At 33.5% G+C, this 21,269-nt stretch overlaps 2 protein-coding genes across 2 annotated transcripts; both read right to left on the reverse strand.

Moving 5' to 3' along the window:
- Positions 1-453: 453 nt before the first annotated feature.
- Positions 454-7,838, reverse strand: LOC129309779 (PH, RCC1 and FYVE domains-containing protein 1-like). Its single transcript, XM_054951493.1, is given in 10 exon segments — positions 454-782; positions 1,898-2,370; positions 2,937-3,083; positions 3,196-3,614; positions 3,617-5,255; positions 5,994-6,101; positions 6,192-6,278; positions 6,372-6,461; positions 6,548-6,634; positions 7,537-7,838. Coding segments are annotated over 10 exon segments (3,228 nt in total). The 5' UTR covers positions 7,573-7,838; the 3' UTR covers positions 454-640.
- A 410-nt stretch (positions 7,839-8,248) lies between these two features.
- Positions 8,249-18,421, reverse strand: LOC129310182 (uncharacterized). The gene is made up of 8 exons (XM_054952066.1): positions 18,070-18,421; positions 17,246-17,341; positions 13,191-13,274; positions 12,667-12,827; positions 12,142-12,256; positions 10,622-10,757; positions 9,388-9,566; positions 8,249-8,644 (listed from the first exon to the last, which is right to left on the reverse strand). Exons 1-8 carry the CDS (start codon positions 18,295-18,297, stop codon positions 8,399-8,401), a joined length of 1,245 nt encoding a protein of 414 aa, XP_054808041.1. The 5' UTR covers positions 18,298-18,421; the 3' UTR covers positions 8,249-8,398.
- Positions 18,422-21,269: the final 2,848 nt, after the last annotated feature.

Below are 21,269 nucleotides of genomic sequence, written 5' to 3' on the forward strand. Positions count from 1 at the left end.
ATTAACGGTCCGTGTGTTACTTAATACATGGTTCTAGAAAATCCACCCTTACAGGGTACATTGCTAGCCCTGCTTCTCGGGTGAACTAATGCTAGCCCTTTTAATTTGTGGCTGCCGTGTTAAATTCAAGTTGAAGTCATGATTTAAAAAAAAAAAAAAGTGTGCCGAAAATGAACGGTATATTGCACATATAGATTCACTATGCAGTGTTCCCTTGCCTTTTGTACAATCAAACCAGAGATCATTGGATCCCGCAGAAGAAGAAAAGACGTCGCAGAACAGTGTCAGTGAATCAGGAAGACAAGAAGCATTTTTTTTTTTTTTAAACCAAAGGCACGAAGCACGTGAAAATCAAAACTGATCGTCAGTCCTATGTCAAAATCAAACAGGGCTGTATTTATATTTCATTGTTTGAATTACGCTCTGGAACAAAATTTTCTGCCGGCAAAGTACTTGAACTAATTTGCCTAATGTAAGCTTTTCTTTACACCTGGAAGATTATTTGTGCTGTTATTCTGCATAATCATAATATTGAGACCGGGCCTAGGTAGAAGACTAAGAAAGTAAGTTCATGATTCCATCAAACTAACCTGATGCCTAGATGAACAGAATAGGAAGCTAAGTTTAGGAAGGTGAAGACTCAACGTTCTCTACAAAGAGGTGATGGTGGTGTGCCCGTAGCTGTAAAATGCGTTGCTAATAATGGACTGTATTTCCTAAGCACCTTATCTTTGTTTTTGCTCCACCATTCTTCTGCCTGTTGTTCATCGAACCTTCGCTTACTGTGACCAGAAAATAAAGGTAAAAATATTAGAGAATTAGACTTGTTGGAAGGCTGAAAGTAAGAAAATCAATTCCTCATATGGTTGTGCTGTCGAGTGAGCCATTACTAATCATAGTCGGAAAGAATAGGATAGTATAGATATACGTGAAAAGCTGCATCATTTATAAATAAGTAAAATATTACTTTTAATCCCTACATTTGGTTCAAGTTTTAGTATATATTCTTGCACTTTTTTTTTTTCAATATTTCCAAGTTCCTACATTTTTTGAGAGATGTTGACATAGCACAAATAATATTAATAGTGTTAATATATCAATTAATATTATTAATTTTGTGCTCACGTATTAAACAAATGCAGACATGAAATTTTTAAAAAGTATTTTTTTAAAAAACCTACATATATAGAATTTGTGCGTTTTGCTGATCATTTAAAAAATTCAGGGGCAGCCTTTTTTATTTCATTTGATCTAGGCTTTTAGTAATTTTTATTTATTAAATAATTCCATATCAATATCATTTTGACATGTAAGTAAAAAATTAATAGTGTTAACAGGTATGTCAGCATTATTAACACTATTTGTGCCATGTCAACGTGCTTGTGAAAATATAAGGACCAATGTTGCAGACGGAGAAAAGTATAAGGACCTGAAACACTAAAAACAAAATATAGAAATCTATAACAAAATCTAAATAAAGTGTAGGAACCAAAAATAGTATTTTCTTTTTATAAATTATTAACAGTGCAACTTATTTCAAGCCTTGGACAACGCCTGCATTGCCCATATCTAATTGTACAGAAAAATATATGAACAGAAGTTAATCATACAAATGTAAGAGAATCTATGTTTAAACATTTGCACTTCATCTATAGCTATTAATGGAAGTCTATGGTTAAATTGCTTGCCTGCAAATAAATATCACAGCAGAACCAAAAAACTGTTATTTTTTAATCATTCGTTCTCATGCATAAAATCAGTGACGTACATACACAACGACATTATATATGAAGTCAACTAATATGCTATTTTAAAAGAGGTGATGGGTACAGACACAAATGGAACACAGAAACTAGAACTATGTTGAATCTGTTCAGTCTGGAAGTAACAGTTGTACCTGAATCTAACTCGTTTGAAAATTTTATGACCACCGGGCCGCACAATAAGTGTCACGTACACACCGGGTGCAAATTGTTCAATGGTTTCTGTTTCTCCTTCTTTCCTAGGTCTTGAAGAGTTTGGTGAGCCTGAACCATATTCTGAGCTTTGTGGAGGCACTGCTGCTGCTCCAGTAGAATTAGACGATGCATTGCTTTCTTGATGAACTTTCCCGCCATCTTGAGATGACTCGATTCCTGCAGCATCTTCGTTGTCCTCCAGTTTTTGTTCTCTTGGTTTAGCAGTGTCCCCATCTGAAGCAGTTATAGCAGTAGTTGCATTTAGCTGATCAGACTCTAGGTTTGATGGTAAGGAGGAAGAAGTTTCAGATTCTGCAATTTTTCTTAGAAGATCTTCCGCTTGGTCGTGCATGATTTTCAAACTTTTACCGTCAGGAACATCTGTTGGCAACTTGTCGGTCATTTCCTTCAACTGAATCCAAACACAAACAACATCAACTATAGCTACTTAGGATGACAAGCTTGAAGTGCTGATTAAAAGCTTTCTTAGGTTGCATATCAATTGTTCACTCCAGCTAGTTAAACAATTAAAGCTAGCAAATTGGAAGAATGGCTATAGTTTGCTTTTCTTAGGTGCAACTTTTAAGTAGAGAGAAGTAGTTAAGTACTTAACTTTATTAGTAAAAGAATAGTTGCTAAAGGAGTTAGAGTTCTTACTATTCGAAGTATTGTTAATAGATGGTTTCAAGCCAAGTTTAGAATTCTTGGTTTTTCTCTATTCTCCAATTCATGCTACTTTTGTCCTCTTCTTGCCTGTCAACTTTCCTTCTAAATTATTACTCATTTGAAGACTTAGTACATGTAATATTTCACAGGAAGATTGCAAAGTAGCTTGTGCGTAGATTAGTCAAGAAAGAATTTTTCATCCATTTCTTCAAGATACATCATATTTCTATTTTCGTCTTCAAAGAAGTATTGAATTTTTATTAAACCAATGAAATAGTTCATCTCAGATGTTGGAATATAGAATAACGATACCTGATCTTTTATGGACTTAATAAAATCATTTGCTACTTGATGCTTGGAAGATTTCTTCCCAGCCAATGACGTGGCTTCCTCAACATTTTTCTGAAGCTTCTGTATCTCCTTGTCTTGTGTCTCGTTCTTCTGCCTTAAACTTTGAATCTGTATTTAGGTAAAGGAATATCCATGCATTAACTTCTAAGGCAGACATATGTTCCTGACCCTTAAAGAATAAACTGAATGATTGCTAGAGTTATAACAGTGACAAACTTACTTGTTTATGCAATTTTGAGACTTCTTGATTCAAGATCTCATTGGTCTTCCTCAAACTATCTATAATACTTTTAGAAAATCCAGGAGCGGGTGAAGGGGGTGGGCTGGGTCTTCTTGCATATGGTGATGAAGATCTAGAATTGGCAGGTGGGGTTCGTGGTGGACTAGGATGTATAACAGCAGGCTTGAAAGCATTCTGAATGGTGCTCAGTGAACTTGGAAATGCAATATCTTTCAACTGTAAACGTGATGGAACTTGAGAAGCTCGAACTATGGAAGAGGAATCTGACCTCCTTCCTGGCTTATTAGTCCTTATCTCAAGGTATTTTACAGGTTCTGTGATGGGAGATAAGAGAACTCTTGAAGACCTTGTATCTACCCATTCTATTCTCTCTCTATTATCTATTGATCTACGCGGAGGGTAGTTCTTCTGCTAAAAGTGGAAGCGTGGCCAACATCAACTGTTTTAAGTTTCGCATAACATGCATCACAAACACGATGTGGTTTTCCTGGCGTTGGAGCTAGTGCTGCTTTCAATGCCTTCTTAGAGCTACAAGAGTGACAATGTACCAATCCACAATGATAACAATTGTGCCTTTTTCTAGTAAAACCAAATGCTTGCCGGCAACCAGAGCAAATAGACTGGTCAACTCCAGAGACCCATTTATGGATGCAAATACAAGACATGAAGTTTGAGCCACATGAAATGCTTTTTACATGCCTATCTCTTAAGCCTTCAACCATTGTTGGAGACTTCCGATCGTCTATGTCTCCATGTCCCAGTCTTCCATTGGCACCTTTCCCCCAGGTATATAGTTCACTTCTCGACGTTAAGGCAGCAACGTGATGTTCTCCACATGCTATTTCCTCAACAAATTCACCAACCAACTTATCTTGTACCATGACAGGTGCTTTTCCATCAGATAGAGGATTCCCTAGTTGGCCATTTGCAGTGCCTCCCATTGTGAAGACTTGACCAGTTGTAGTGAGGGCGACCGTCAGAGTGCGCCCACATGCTACTTGCTGGAAATTGAATTCAATAAGTGTAGAGACACAGGTGGGTTGGAGGTAAGTTTCCTTGTTACCGTGACCTAAACGATATTTATCACCATCACCCCAAGTGAAGAGCTTCCTTGAGGAGACATTTGAGCCAATTTGGCCCATAACCTCTACAATAGCTGCAGTGTGCCAAACTCCACATGCAACCTTAATGGTCTTTAGTCCGCTCAATGATTGCACCTCCTTTGGATATGACACACTCTCTTGATCTCCATGGCCCAAGACACCAAATGCTCCATCACCGAAGGTAAACAATTTTCCATTGGAGGTTGCCAATGCTGAATGCCATGTGCCACATGCAACAGATAAAACTTGAAGTCCTTCTAAAGGGCCTACGATTCTCTTTGGTATCCAGTGGCTAATGTCAGTTCCATGACCAAGAAGTCCAGCGTGGTGTGTGCCATCACCCCAAGAAAATAAATCACCGGATGTAGATACAACACACGTGTGATACTCTCCACATGCAACAAATTCCACATTAGTAACTGCTAGGAATTCAACTAGACGAGGGCGGCTGAAGCTTTTATCAATCCCATGACCAAGTCTTCCCCCACACTCTTCTCCCCAAGTAAAAAGCTCTCCTTGCCTTGTAACTAGAGCAGTATGGTGGACCCCAGATGCAATCTGTTGAACATCAAGAACAACATTTGATTCTAATGGCTTAGGAATCAAGAAATCTGTCTTCATAGGGACCTGATTCCCCAATCCATCAGACGAAATCCCATCTGACCAAACCTCTCCCCATACATAAACATCTCCAAGCGATTCTATGTCATCTAGTCCAGATCCTGCACTTGACACACTAAGACGGAAATTGTCTCCAGCACCTACCCTCAGTTGCATGTTTGCACGTTCTAATCCCACATCTGAGTTTGCCCAATTCAATAAAGTGTCACGAGAAGCTGAATCAATGGAAACTCGACCATGAAGACTGCTTGAAGGATACTCTACCGTTGCACTGAAAGGACGACCATCATGAGTAAAGTCAATGCTCCCTTGCAGCTGAAATTGAAAAGAAAAAAGAAAAGAAAAAGGAAAAAAAAAGGTACCTCAGTGAAATGTTGCAAGATATAAACCTGCAAAAAATGGTCACTGCTTGAAAAGAAACATTTGTGACTTGCAATTTCTTTAGTTAAGAGAAACAGCAACTTCTTATACAACATCTCAAAGTACAATAAAATTAGTAGATGATAAAGGTGTATGGAATGTATGTGAAGGTGGACTTCACTTGATGTGGGAGAAATTTCATATCAGATGAAATTGAGCCAAAGAAGAGGTATATAAATGAAAAAAAAATTAAAAACTCAATGCCTTAATGTTTTTTTGTTAAGATGTGATGTCATACCTACTTATATACAATTTATGTAGGTGAATAATTACTAGATTAGTCATATAAAATTTATAAAAATCCAAAGTTCCAGACCACATTTTCATAAATAACAAAAGAGGGTTAAAACTGGGGATTAAAGTTTTAGAATATGCTACTTGACAATACATTCCATGCAAAATTTTTCGAAAGTATATGAAAGCTATGTAGATGGTGTAAATAGGGGGAAAATAAAAGAGAAGAAAAAGTAGAGCTAAAATTGAAGTTGGTACGGCAATTGTGGTAGAAAATAGTGCAGAGTATTCATGCTCCTCATATTTGCTAATTTTGGGAAGTTTGTCTTCCATTGCAAAGACAATGAGAGATCCCTTCAGGTAAAAATCATCATTTAAAGGATTTACATTAGAACTCACACTAGAAAAGTCGCTTCTGGTATGCCTATGCCTGCTACGTTGTCCAGGAGATATTAATGCCTTAAGGCCTGTAAACCATACATCTGCTTCAGCTTTATCCTTACAAATCTATAAACATAAAAGTGAGAAGCATTAATCTCTTAATTACTATTGAAATGACCATTTAAATCTATAGTAAGAGTTGCCAACTTTTCTGACCAGATTAAGTGACCGTTCACTGTTTTTGTGAAGAAGAGAAAATGATAAAGAATCCTTTTCAGGACACAAGTATCTTCTAAAGACAGCCTGCAAAGAAACATTTTATTTTTAGAAAAAATATTTTTTGAGCGGTAAGAGAATTCTAAGTTGACACAAACTTGGACCTGATATTTAACTTACCGTTCTCTGTCCAGAGATAATATGTGAAACACCAGACAAATTCAGATTTCTTTCCCCTCTGTGAGTTATCCAAATCAATATTGTTTCATCCTGTTGGTGTCACTAAATTTTAAATCATTCTCATGAAGATATGTCATTACATATAGATCTGAAATTAAATTTTTAGTTAAACTCACCGGTGAGAGTCTGAATGGACAAAGTTTTGGCTTTCCTTTCCGACTATACTTAATTAATTGAGTGCCTTTTTTCAAAGCAATGAGTGCCTTGAAAAAGGATTGAAACAAAAGTCAAATATTAGTAGATAAAGGATATAATCAACACAATCTTTCTTGGAATATCAATAATCACAACAAATAATTATTGGAAAAAATGAGAACATGTTCAAGAAGAAAGGACAAGTTACACCCACATTATTTGTCAAGTTTCTAAACGCGGGTTTAGATATTATTTTTCTTTATACGTCCTCATCAAATAAAGTGATTTATTATCAGTCAATCGAAATTACTAAGAGAGGCACAATCTCATGCCCCTTGGATCGCTTAAGCAGATATTGATCCTGCTCCGGCTAGAACACCAGCTATTGACGCCAAGTCGAATAAAATATTCCAATTTCCATATCATAATATCTATGTACTGTAAGAGTTGGAATACCAGCTTCCCGTTTTCTACTTCCTTTAATTTCTGGTTTAAGTATTCACTTATTTGGCTTGAGAAACTTTCCCGCGTAATCAATAGTTCATATATTAATCGAGACGTGGGCGTTATGCATCGTATAAAATTTGAAAAAATGAACCATTGTTTATTTATGATTTATAAATCGGATGGTTTACAGTAATTTTTACATCTCATAATATTGATTCTTCTAAAATTCTAGAGGAGAGCGACCAACGGTCATAAGCCTATCGGTGTCGTATACAGCTGACATTTATCTGTACATGGCCAACGATGCCAAAAAATATATATATCCACCGAAACTTTATAAAGCTAATGGCATTAACTGAGCTCAGTATTTTCTCAGAAAACCTGAAAATCCAATGATCACATACGTACATATATATATATGTGTGTATGTATAAAGAAAAATAGATTCGGTTACCAAACAGATAAATTAAGCAGAAACAACTTAGGGGAAAAAAAATGAAGAAGAAAGTTCGGCAAAACTGACTTGCTCAATATTTACATTGCCAGCGAGATCTGCCATTCCATCTGAGAAATTCGCAATGAAACCGCCAAAGACTAAGCTCAAGTGTCAACAACTGCATCAGGTGGTACGGCGGCGACTTTCGCGCCCCAGTCTTCATAGATGTTTACGCTTTTCTCCTTCGGCCTCCACAAAATTTTCCAAAACCCAGAGAAAGGAAAAGATGAAGCATCTGAGATATGAAATTCCAATCCTCCGAGAAGAACAAAGTCTGGGTTCACTTACTGATGAATTGGATTTAAAAACTAAGTTTGGAAAAATTATATTTTGAAAATAATTAGCATGAATGTCTGGGATTTCTAAGCAAAAGTGAGCTATGCGGAATGTTGCAGATCCATCAGAGAGAGAAGGCGAAATGAGAGGGAAGCTTGCAGCTCAAAAGAAAGGGGACTCAGATATTGGCGCGCTCCTCATACCACATTCACGACCCCCAACTAACTAAACGTCACTGCCACGTGGCAATGGGAGCTACGGAAATTACACTAAACTCCCCTCAGATTAGCTATATTATTTCGTTCTTTTTCTTGCTTTGAATTGAAAAAGTATATTAATTTTAATTATTCTTCGTGATTCATATTAGATTTAATAGGTTTTTTTTAAATAAAAAAATGCTTGAATTAAGTAGTCATATAAAATTAAATTAGGAAGTTTCTTTTTTACTAATTGACAGAATAGATTTTGTTTGGAAGACTCAATTTATAAATTTCTATTGAATATTATGCCCCAGTGAAATGTCAGGTCGAGGCACAGACAAATTTTACAAAGAAAATCCAATGGGAAAACAATATAAGGGGGAAAAAATAAATAAAAAAAATGTGGGGAACAGTTAAAAAAGGTTAGCAGTAGGATCTTTGTATCTCTTAAAAACTTGTTCAATATCTGCCATAACTTCCGCGGGTAGGGGGCGCTGAGTTCCCGTGAAAGCATCAATGTCTTCTTTGAGTTGTTTGACTGAGGTAGCACCAATAATTGAACTGGTCACGAATACACGATCTCTTACAAACCCAAGTGCAAGCTCAACTGGAGTTAGGCCATGCTTCTTAGCCAGCTCCAAATATTGCAATGTTGCTTCCTATAATTCATAGGCATGGCCATTAGCAGCATAAATCAGAAGCCAAAAAAAAAAAAAAATGAAAGTCAAATACTTTAGATGCTTGCCATCAAGATCTTTGCAAGAGTATGACTAATGAACCCTTTTTGAAATAATCAACAGCGAAATGCTGGGTGGTTAGAAATCTCCATAGATTGCAGTCTTATTAAAAAGCTAGATAAGGCTTGCATTGAATTCCATTAAATTGGTTATTGGAAGGTAAGGCAACCTATTGCTTTCGAAGCTGCTCGCCCTAGTGACAAAGGAAGTATCCATCTTATGATAGCAAATGAAGTAGAAACTACTCATATCCAAGAATATCATTGTCAACCCATGAACAAGCAAACTGTTCCTGTCTTGATTAGACTTAAATCTAGCTGAGTATTCCACCCTCTAATTAAATTACTCAAAGCTTGAGGGGTATGACATAATTACTACACAAGTTCTCATGACCAATAAGTCCAAGAACTAATCTGTTGCTGATTACTGAGCATGTTAAAAATTGCAATTCAATCCTTTTTTGGTGTATACCATCCAAACAAGTATCAATTTCTTACACAATGCCAAAAATATAATCAAAGAAATGACTGATATAGGAGTTCTTTTTTCTGGGGAATCAAGCTGTTATAAACTTTCATTACCATTTTGGGATAAAAATCATTATTACCACTACCAGAATACCATAAACTTCAGGATATTTATCATGACCTAAAATTTGAACATACCCGCGCCACAGATTTGTTATATCTTTCCATATAACCAGGGAAGAGGTTAAATCTACCCTTTCTTGCACCTTCGGAATTTATATCAATATATTTTCCTGTCAGTGATCCACCTCCTAAAGGGGAATAGGCTAGTAAGCCTATATTGTTATTCTTTGGGTGGCAAACTTCAACAAGATCAACTGCAATTAAATCAGACAAAGAGAAAGGTATAATTAAAAAAAAAATCGTAAAAGCAAGAGACAGGCGTGGTCAAGAATGAGATTTAAGTATTTTGACTAGCAAAATCTTTTCCTTTTTTAGCCTGAAATTGGAAAATCTTGTCACGCTGTCAGAATGTCAATTTTGAACCAGTGGTTTACAAGGCTCGTTTATCTGTTTCATGGTAAGGCTACTCAACTGGAATTCCTCATAATTTTTTTTCTTTAATTCCCAGGCATGCGTTCTAAATTGAAAAGCTCCATGTTATTTTCGGTTCCATCTTGGGAATTGTACTGGTAGGCCAGATGATACAGTACATTTTATAATTGACCATTGCATTATAAGATACTTGGATTTACACCAGCTCTGGGGCCAATACAACAATCTTTCAACGAAATATTTGTACTTTATTTTTGTTGAAGCCAGAGGTGTCAAAAAATGTGATCATACAGAGAGCAGGAAAGAGGTCAATAGAGTAAATGTGACTTTACATGTACATGAGGTGGTGAAATAAACCCTTTGAAGAGCACATTATCAAGTCTTGTCACTTTCTGCTTTTGTTCTAAAGATTCAGATTCATAAAGATTGAAGGACAACACTATTTGGAAGAGAATAGATAATGAACTAGACTCTCATGGCCACATCCTCTTTTGTTTAATTATTCTTCATTGTTGCCTCTTCAATTTTGCATGACAGGTAGCATATTTCCTGGAGAAACATATTGTGTTGGTAGTTAAATAGAACCAAGCCCCTTGCCTATTTTTAACCATTACGTTTAGCAGCCTCCATAAGAATCATGTAAGTAGAGCGATTAGCATATTTAATGATGCAGAAACCAAACCAACCCTTTTTTGGGGCCTGTTCAGGAACAACTTTATATTGCTTCCTAAGGTTGTGCTCTGTTTTTTTGTGGCAAATTATGTGTTTTTTGTTGAAAGATATAGTAGTTACCCACTCGAGCCAGTCTGACAGGTGATGGCAACGAAAATGATATGTCATATGAATGACATAGGATTCATGTCAGATCAGGACTTACTTTCAAAATGACATCTGACAAGCAAACTGTAGCTATTTTGGATACTGACAATCTTTGGAAGCCCTCCTACATTAGCTGCATGGACAAACTCCATCACTCCATAAGAGGTCTCGTTTGACACACCAATGTACCGTACCTAATACATATAAAAATAATTGCTATTACAAATAACTGCCAAAAAACATGCATGACAGAATGCACATCATAATGTGATCAAAACATGATAGGGAAAAGGGAATAGAAGAGAGTATGGGAAAGAGAGAATTTGAGAAAATTAACTTAGATCATCAGTTTTATCCCAAAAACAAAAACCTTTGATCATCAGCCACAGGCTTCTGTTAGAGATAAGCCTAGATATTTCATAAAATTCCTGGCATATGAGCATGCGACTATCTTAACCAAATAGTTTAACAAGCTTATGCAAAAAGCTAACATGGAATCAGTGCATTAAGAAAAACCCTAACTGCCGCAAGATTAGAGACCCTAAAGAAAAAGAGAGTTCTGAGGTTCAAAAGTACAAGTCTTGGCAAAAGATGAAGGCCGTGGCTTGAGGCCTTGGAGACTCATAGAACACATGACCAAACAATAGAATTGGGCCCAAATGATAACTATAATTAAAAAAAGGAAAAATACAATCATTGATTCCTATAGTTTTATTAGATTTTGCTTTCAGTCTTTATAGTTTTTTTCAATTCTTATAGAGACTAAAAACACTAAAACTATAGAGACTTGAGTAACAAATTTTCAATTCTTATAGGGACTAAAAACACTAAAACTATAGAGACTTGAGTAACAAATGTCACCCAATCTTGCTAAAACCATAAGGATTGAAAATACCGAAAAAACTACAATGACTAAAAGCAAAAACTGATGAAATTATAGGGATCAATGATTATGTTTTCCCTAAAAAAAAACCCAATTAAATTTTAGGGGGAGTGTTTTAGGTAAGCCTTGATAGAAGTGGTGTATAAGCTTGTGACAATACTAACCAAATAACTTTAGTCATTTTGGTAAAATGAATACAACCAAGCACAAGCCCATATAGAAAATAAACACCTCCCAATTGTTTACGCAACTTATTTGTAACTAGGGCAGTTAGAACTAACCAACTACTAACTGCCATTAACAAATCAACTTCCTTCTACATATCTCTTCAGCCTAACATAAGTATTTCATCACAGTACAAGTGATGCTAGTAGTAAGGCTAACAAAATAGTTTAATGCACAATTTGTCTTATTTTACAAATCTGAGACAAATAACATAAAAAAGTAGACTAAAACACACGCAATGTGCCTGCGGTTGCACACACACATATACACATCTGTATGCATACACACAAACACAAACACATATACATACATTTGGCATTAAAACAAACCAACTGAAACTAAGATTCACTATAGTTCATTATTTCAGTAATAACATATTTTAAAAGAAAAATTACCCTGCTCTTCCAAATGAAAGTTAACTTTTTTCATCAAGATGCTGTTAAAAGAAAATAGAAATAGAAATCAATCACCTTTCCTTCACTAATAAGCTCTTGAAAAGCTTGCAATTGTTCCACAAATGGAATACTGGGCCTCCATTTTGAAGGGTCATAGTAAGATCCGAACAATCCCACATAGCGATCTGGCCTATAATGAAACAGAACAAAGATCAGCATACTTTCATAAGGCCATTAGCTAAAAAATTCTAATTTAGCCTTCCAAATTATAAGGCAATTTCTCTGGTGCCATCAAACACTTATTTAAGAAAATGTTTGTCGTATGTATTGTAGTCATTAACTACTAATGCTGTGATGTCGTCTATCAATCACGTTGCCATTCATTATGATGTAAATTTAAATAAGCAACAAATGCACTATCCTAATGCTGCATGTTCTAATCAACTGATCTTATTGGACGGAAAATAAAGAAACTAATGCATAAAAATTGAAAGAAAATAGCAGCCAACACAAAAAATTCATGGTCAAAAATACATAATATAGAAATACTGATAAAGAAAAAACAAGCATGACTTAAGCACTTGCTTTCTGTGTACTTACCAGTGAATTTGCAACAAATCAATATAATCAGTGCCAAGTCGCTTGAGGCTTTTCTCAACACTCTCTTTAATGTTTGAAGCATCAACCCGCAAAACTTTTGCACTGTCACGAAGATAGCTCGACCGCTCGGAATAACCACTTACTTTTGTTGCTAAAATAATCTATCCACAAGCAAGGATTGCAATAGTCTTAAACTCTAAATTATTAAGACGAGTAAAAAATCTTCCGAAAGAAAACCCAAATCCAGATCTCAATATTGAATTTGTGACGGCTTTTTGTAAAGGATTGTAACACGTGATTCATATTTTCAATAAATCATTCTATTATCTAATAATTTGCAGAACCTGTTAAAGTGAAATATATGCTGGAAAAATAATAATTACTGTTAAGAGTTACTGTCTAACCTGAAAACGAGTTGTCTCACACAGGAAGTTATCAAGTTATAATGTTTGTAAAAGGCCAGCCCATCTCAGAAAGGCACATAAAAAAATTAATAAGACAGTTGTTAGCTTTGTGCTCAATACCTTGTCACGAGATTGAGACTTCAGCCAACTACCAATATAGAGATCCGTACTTCCTTGAGTCTCTTGCTTTGCTGGAACTGGATACTACAAAACAATGTCTATTTGTTAGTTTGGCCAAAAATGGTGGATTGCAAGACGTTTACAAGTGGAAAAACTACAACAGAAACAAGTTTTTTAACCATAACTGTAACTGTCACCAGATAATCCAACATGGTTGTGTAAAGCAAACAATTCAGTTGCAATGGTGAAAATAGAGGATGCATGGGTTTTCAATTATTATTATTATTATTTTTTTATCCACAGTCAAAGTTCTAACTTTGAGAACAAGACAGCATAAAAGTCTGTCGGTCAGAAGGAGTATATAAGACAACAACGAATGATCATACTTTATCAAAACCATGAATTAGAATAGACCTAAAGGCAGGGAAAAGATCCAAATGCAGGTCAAAGTATCTAAGATGAATCCTTTCCAGATAGGTTATGCCAATGCAAATTATAGAAAAATGTAAAACAGCAAGAGGCTGAGAATGAAGCTGATGGGTTTGTGCATCTGAATTCCTAATCCCCTAAGGAATATGTGTTGTGGACCTTGACAGTGTCATTGATCTCATGATAAATTTTCTATAAAAATGTTGGTAAAGTTTGATCATATGTTCTCAAGGGTTTGGTTAGTATATCTTCCATGTTTCAACAACAACAACGACAACATCAAGTCTTATCCCACTAGGTGAAGTCAGTTATATAGATTGTAAAAGACTATTGTGTTCTATAATTTATCAAGTTTTTAAAAATATTATTAATTAAGAAGTTTCAATCAATAACTTCCAAAAGTTTCTATTTTACCTTCATCTACCCCTCTTGATAGGGCTTAAATATCTATTCCACTCTTTTCATAGGTACCTCCCATAGTCTTCTTTGTACATGTTCAAACCATCTTAAATGATTTTCTACTATTTTTCCTTTAATAGGTATGATGGCCACTTTTTTCAATATACACTCATTTTGAATTTTATCTTTATGTATATGTCTGCACATCCATATCAATATTCTCATCTTTGCTACTCCAACTTTATATTCTTGCTATCTCGTTATAACCCAACATTCATTACCATATAATATTACTAATCTTATAGCAGCTCGATAAAACTTCTCTTTAATTTTATTAAGTACCTTAGGATTGCAAATAACTCCTTTAGCCTTCCTCCAATTTAACCACCAACTTGTATCGTATGTGCAATATCTCCATCAATTTTCTCATTATGTTAAATAATAGCTTTCAATTATCTAAACGTTTTCACTTGAGGTATAATCTAATAACCTAATTTCACTTTCAAATTACTACTTTCTGACCTCTTATCAAAATTACAATATAAATATTTCGCCGTACCCTACTCAAGCGGAAATCTTTTAGCTCCAATGTTCTACTCCATAACTCAAGTTTATAGTTAATCTCCTCTCTTGTCTCTGCAATAAAAATCATATCATCTACACAAAGCATGCATTTGGAGTTTTTCCATTGAATATGCTTATCAAAATATTTAAGATAAGTTAAACAAATAAGAAATCAAAGATGATCCCTCATACATTACAATCCTTATAGGAAAGTCTTTTGTTTCGCTGCCAAATATTCTTATACTAGTTGTTGCCTCCTTATACATATTTTATATAACTCAAATATAGGCAACCTGGACACCCTTCTTTTCCAATGCTTTCCAAAGCACTTCTCTCAGTGTGTGATCATAAAGTTTTTTTCAAATCAATGAAAATCACATGTAAATTTTTACCTTTGCATTGACATTTTTCTATTAATTTTCTTAATAGATAAATTGCTTTTGTAGTTGCTCTACTTGGCATGAAGCCAAATTAATTCTTAGAAATTTTAATTTTCAATCTTAACTCATGCTTAATCACTCTTTCTCACAATTTCATGATATGACTCATAAATTTAATCCCTCTGTAGTTAGCACAATTTTGAATATCCTTTTTATATTTGTAAATAGGAATTAAGTTGCTTCTCCTTCAATCGTCAGGCATTTTCTTCGATTGTAAAATCCTATTAAATAACTTTGCTAACCATCGTACTCCCTTCTTCACCTAAACATTTTCACACTTCAATAAGGATGCAATCAGGTCCATTGACTCTACCATTTGCCATTTTCTTAAAATTTTCCTTTACCTCACAATCGCGTGTCTTTCAATAGAATGACAAATTTTATTCTCCATCAAGCGTTAGTAAATCCTCCAAGTTGTTTTATAAACCCTCTCCATCATTGAAAAATTTTAAAAAGTAGGTCCCACATCTGTCTTTAATATTACCACCTGTGACCAAAATATTTCCTTCATCGTCTTTTATACACCTTACTTGTTCCAAATTTTTCAATTTTCTTTCCTTACTCTTGACAATCTTATAAATTTTTCATTATCTATTCTTTGTCCCAAGATCATTATAAAACCCTTTAAATGCTTTAGAATGAGCTTCCTGCACTGCCTTCTTAATTTCCTTTTTAGCTATATAATACCTTTCTCAATTTTCATTATTATTTCACAAATGAATAGTTTTAAAACACTCTTTCTTGTATTTGATTTTTTCCCGTACACTATTATTCCACCACCACGACTGCTTATCTCTTAGACCAAAACTTTTTTATTCTCCCAAAACTTTTTTTATAACCTTCCTTACCTTCCTAGCCATATCCTCCTCCAAGATGCTAACACTTCTTCGAAACTCCCAAATTCCTTCGACCGAAAGATTCCGCTTGAAAATTTCTCACTTCTCATCTTTTATTTGCCATCACCTAATCCTTGAAGTTACCATTTGTCAATGCTTTTGGTATTTACTCATAATACGTATATCAAGGATAAGGACCTTATGTTGTGTCGTTACAACATTTTCAAGAATCACCATACAATTTTTACAAAGTTTTCTATCCATGTTCCTTGCAAAAAAGAAATCAATCTATAACCTTGAGGCTCCGTTTTTATAACCAATAAGATGCTTATCCTTCTTCTTGAAACAAGTGTTGACAATCTTCAAAATCATACACCAAAGAGAAATCAAGAATAGATTGTCCTTCATTGTTTAGCTTCCCAAAACTAAAACCATCATGTACTCTAGCATAATGACCTCCCTCCCTCCTGACATGACCATTAAAGTCTCCTCCAATAAAGATCTTTTCATTCTGTGATATATGTTGAATGAACCCCTCTAAATCTTCCCAAAATAATTCCTTAAGACTGATTTTTACCCTAGCTTGAAGTGTATAAGTGCTAACAATATTGACAATCTCACGTCCAACAATCATTTTTAAAGAAATAATTTTGTTTTCAATTCTGATAATTTCTATCACGTTCTTCTTTCACTCCTTATCAACAATGATTACGTGTGCTTACTTTTTCAATATACCAAAATTTAAAACTTTGAATATCCTTAGCTTGTTCACTAGGCCATTTAGTTTCTTGCAGGCACAAGATATTAATTTTTCTTTGAATCATAACTCCTACCACCTCCATAGATTTACAATCAACATCCCAACATTCCAAATAACAAATCTAATTTTTCTCATATAGACTAACTTCTTTAACCGCACTGGTCTAGAGTGACGTGGTAGCCTTTGCTTGTTTAACACTACATCCAAGTTCCACTACGGTGGCTCTAACTCACTTGTCACTGCATTCAAGCCATGCAACACATTACTTATGAGCAATGACATAGCATTGGCACAAAAATCTCTACTGTCCATATCCCAAAAAAGTACAATTAATTATGAGCAATGTGAGATTTAACAAAGTTTTATGTTAACTGTTGAATGCCTGACACAACCCTCCTCTTTTATCCGGCTTGGGACCTGCTATATAACATAGGCGAATCTTCCATGTTTGATTCAATTAAAATATCTAAATATAATATGTAGAAAACAACTAAAAGATGAGAAAATATCTTTAAAAAGTACAACGACTTGAGCACAATCTTGGACTCCAATTGAATACAGACGTGTTTTTTTGTGCCGGTGCAAGAACAGATGGAGTAAATGGATATCAAGATTCGAAGAACATACAATTTCAGCAGTATCTAGAGCATTAATTCCATGTTCAAATGCATAACTAAGCATATCATGAGCTTCTTTCTCTGTATTCTGTTCCCCAAATGTCATCTGAAATGTTACATGAGTCAACCATCAACAAATAGACAAGATACCACAAACTATACTGACATCAAACTGATTGCAGGAAAACAGGGGATATGCAAGTTGAAATGCAAAAGGTACTCATATATTACGTGAAAGCAGTCAGAAGCATGGGAGTAGCAGGAGAAAATTAAGAGGGTTGTCTTGGTATGCGAGCCTCACCAAGACGTAGAAATTAAATTAAGAGACTTGTTCAGGGCTGACAACTTCACATCCTTTAAAAAAGAAATTGGGTATTCGAATTCTAACAAGCTTAACCATTTTTTAGAGTTTCTTTTGTCGACATAACCATCAAGGAGTGATGCAGACCCATGTATCTGTGTATGTTCTCAACCAAATAAGAGAAGCATACTCAATGGCAAAAGATATATCATGAAAGACTGAAAGTTTCCGAGCTATAGCATTTGACATTTCTTGAACCAAAAGAATATTCAGCCTTTTCTTTTTCATAGGACAGTAACGCAGGAAAGCATTCTATTACACACAGATTTTGCTCCAAAAGTCAAGTCAAGCAGAAAATGAAACATGAATTTAAGACACCTCGGCAGTGCAGCCCGTTAAGTCGCTATTACCCAGAAGGAACTGTGGAATTTCATGGTAAAGAGCAAAATGAAGCTTTCCCGTCGCTATTCTACTAATTCTGTTCTATGAAAAGTAGTCATACCCACTTGGGGAAAAAAATCAACAATACTTACAGTACCGAGAGTGATTTCACTGATGTTAAGGTCAGAGTCGCCAAGCTTCCTGTACTGCAGTGCATTCTTCTGGCCGAGCGTGGCACGGACAACGGTGTTTGAAGTGGACTTTCGAAACCTCGAAATTCTAGCCTTTAGGGGCCACGGTAATTTCACACGGTGACAAGGGGCAGGAACTTTCTGGCAAGAAGAAGTAGGAATTACAGAGAAGGGCGACGACGCAGCCATGGAAGAGGTTATCCTAGCTCGGCCTTATCGTCCGTCCCCCAGCGATGAACTCTGAACACAATACGTGCCAGGCTTACTCCCTCGTCTCTGGAACATGCGCGTTAATGCGCTTTACAAAAGTGTCAAAGGCTGATATGAGAGCTAAGAGCTACTGATGGTTTAGATTTAATTTAAAATGTTCAAATTTTTATTCCTTCAATTTCAAAATATAAAATATTTTTTAAAAGATTAAATATATTTTTTTCGTTTAAAGATATATTTAATCAAATTTAATTATTTAATAAAGTAATTACTTACTTTTCAATTAACTCTTTCTTTTTATATTTATCCTTATTAAATATTCTATAATAAATATAAAGTCATCATCAATAAGGATATTTTTGAAAAAAAGATAATAATTACATCTTAACGAACTAAAAATGCGTTATATTTTTTAACATTTAACTCATCAAAAAATGCTTTACATTTTTAAACAAAGAGAGTATATTTTTAATATTTTTAGATGTAATCATTATTTTTTAAAAAAGGTACATCTATGAATAAATCACTTTATATTTATTTTAAATTAAAATACTAAATTAAATAGAGGTAAATATAGAAAGATAATGTTAGTTTGAAGATAAGCAACTACTTTATTAAATAGTAAAATTTAATTAAAAATATCTTACATTTTTTAATGAAGGAAGTAATTTTTTGTTTTTTAAAAAATTATTTTAATAAATATAGAATTTAAAATGTGTGACAATTTTTTAATAGTCAGTTTTTTTAAAAAATAATTTTTTATTTAAAAAGAACTTATATTAGAAAAATATAAATGAGTAAATTAGCTCAATAACATCAAAAAATACAATCATCATAAATTATAAATAAACTTTTTGAATATTTTAAAATATGACCCATTTATAAAATCAATTAAATATGATTTTTCTTTTTTATCCTCAAAATAAATATATTACTAAAATACAATGTATCTCTTGTAACTAATATTTAATCGAATGAATTGTGCTTCACAATCATTATTTCATTGTAAAGGAGGAAAGTCTCATGTGTCAATGCTTTTTTTCTCTTTTTCTCTCTATTTTTTCCAATATATTATGAAGCTGAGGTTTGACATTGAAGACTAAACTTCGTCGTTATATTCTACATTTTACATTGTGTAATTCAAGATCCGAATTGAAGTTGTCTTCTATTTTGTTTTTTGAAAGTTGAAGAATATTATCTATCATCGAATTTTTATTTTTTCATTTATCTAGGAAATAGTTTTACTGAATCAATAAATCATTTGTTCATAATCTGTTATTTGTTGTCATTGATCATGAAGTTTGTTTGAATTACTAATAGAAAACATATTAGTCTCTCATTATTCATGATTTTTTATTTTAATATTTTAGGTATTTAATTTTTTATGATAAGTTAAGGTGTTTAAAATTTTTTACGAATCTAGTTTGATCTATCTTAGGCAAATAATTATATTGTTTTCATTTTTTTTTCATGACAGTATATTAATGATATATTTTTGCAAATCGATATAATCAGATAATCAAATATAAACTTATTTATTATTGATATACAATCGTATATAAATGATGTAATACTATCACACATCAGTAACACAAAAAATGTATAATTATTTTTTCAAAACGAATCAAACACAGTCTACAACAAATTCTATAACTTTGTTTCCTCGCCAAAATTCTCCATTCCATCGAGTACCATTGATATCTCATCTCGCATTTGTCTCTTTGTCATGACTGTAGCTCACTCACATTGCTCTTCTTTCTTCTGTCTTTGAGTTTGATCTACTTGTTTCTTTCGTCGTGACTATAACTCACGTTTATCTCTCTCGTTCGCCTGATTTCTCAAATTTTGAGTTTGTTCTAGTATTTGCAAAATGCAGAGTGTTATAATTTTAAAAGGACAGTTTTGTAAATTATATATCAACTAAATATTAAAAAAGTCATTTTAAAAATTTTAAAAAGAATGAACTATTTTTTTTATTTGATCTTATGATATGGGCTATATGTGTAAAAATCTCAATATAAATTTGGACTATAAAAATTAAATTTAGATAGTCTAAAAATTATGAGCTTTTAGTGCTCATTTATATAATAATAAGTTATAAATGAGCATTGAAACTACTTCCAAGTACAACACCATACAAACTATAAATACATGTGGCCTTTTCTTCTTTAAAAAAACTATAAATGTGAAAGCTAACTAGAAATTTTATACGTGATTATTTAATTGGATTATATTTAATTATTATGGGCTCAATTAAAAATAGAATTTTAAAAAATGTCATAGTCTCTTTCACTAAAATTAATAACTATTAATGCTAAATAGAATTCTCTTGCAACAAAAAGGAGTATTCTTTTGTAGATAGGATTTGGAAAAATGATAATAAAATTATTCTGAAACATGTAAATGGCAATTTGGTACCTCAAAATATTATAATTTTTCTGAAGTCTTTAGAGACTTTTCTGTCATTAATAAATTTGTATAAATTATCAAATTATTCTTGTTAAAAATAAATAATTTACAAGTTTTACTTAAACATTCATAACTTTCTTTCTTATATTTGCAACAAAGCAACAATAAATAAGGAATTAACATGCAAAGTTGTGATTTGCTATTGTATTGTTATGAATATAAGAAGAAAAGTTATGAATATTTGAACAAAATTTTTGAATCATTTATTTTCAATATGGACAATTTGATAATTTTTATAAATTCATTAATGATAGAAAAATTCTTAGAGACTTCAAGGGAATTATTGCATTTTGAGAAATTAAATTATCATTTATACATTTTAGAGAGATTTTATTGTTATTTTCACATACGACTTTTTTGGTTTAAGGCCAAAACTTTTGTATACAATTTGGTCTCTCAAAATAACATAATTTCCTTGAAACCCCTAGAGACTTTTCTATCATTAATGAATTTATATAAATTATCAAATTACCCTTGTTAAA

Source organism: Prosopis cineraria, unplaced genomic scaffold (genome assembly GCF_029017545.1).
Source record: "Prosopis cineraria cultivar Desert tree isolate PC_DT_omini unplaced genomic scaffold, ASM2901754v1 PC4, whole genome shotgun sequence".
Classification (NCBI taxonomy): Eukaryota; Viridiplantae; Streptophyta; class Magnoliopsida; order Fabales; family Fabaceae; genus Prosopis; species Prosopis cineraria.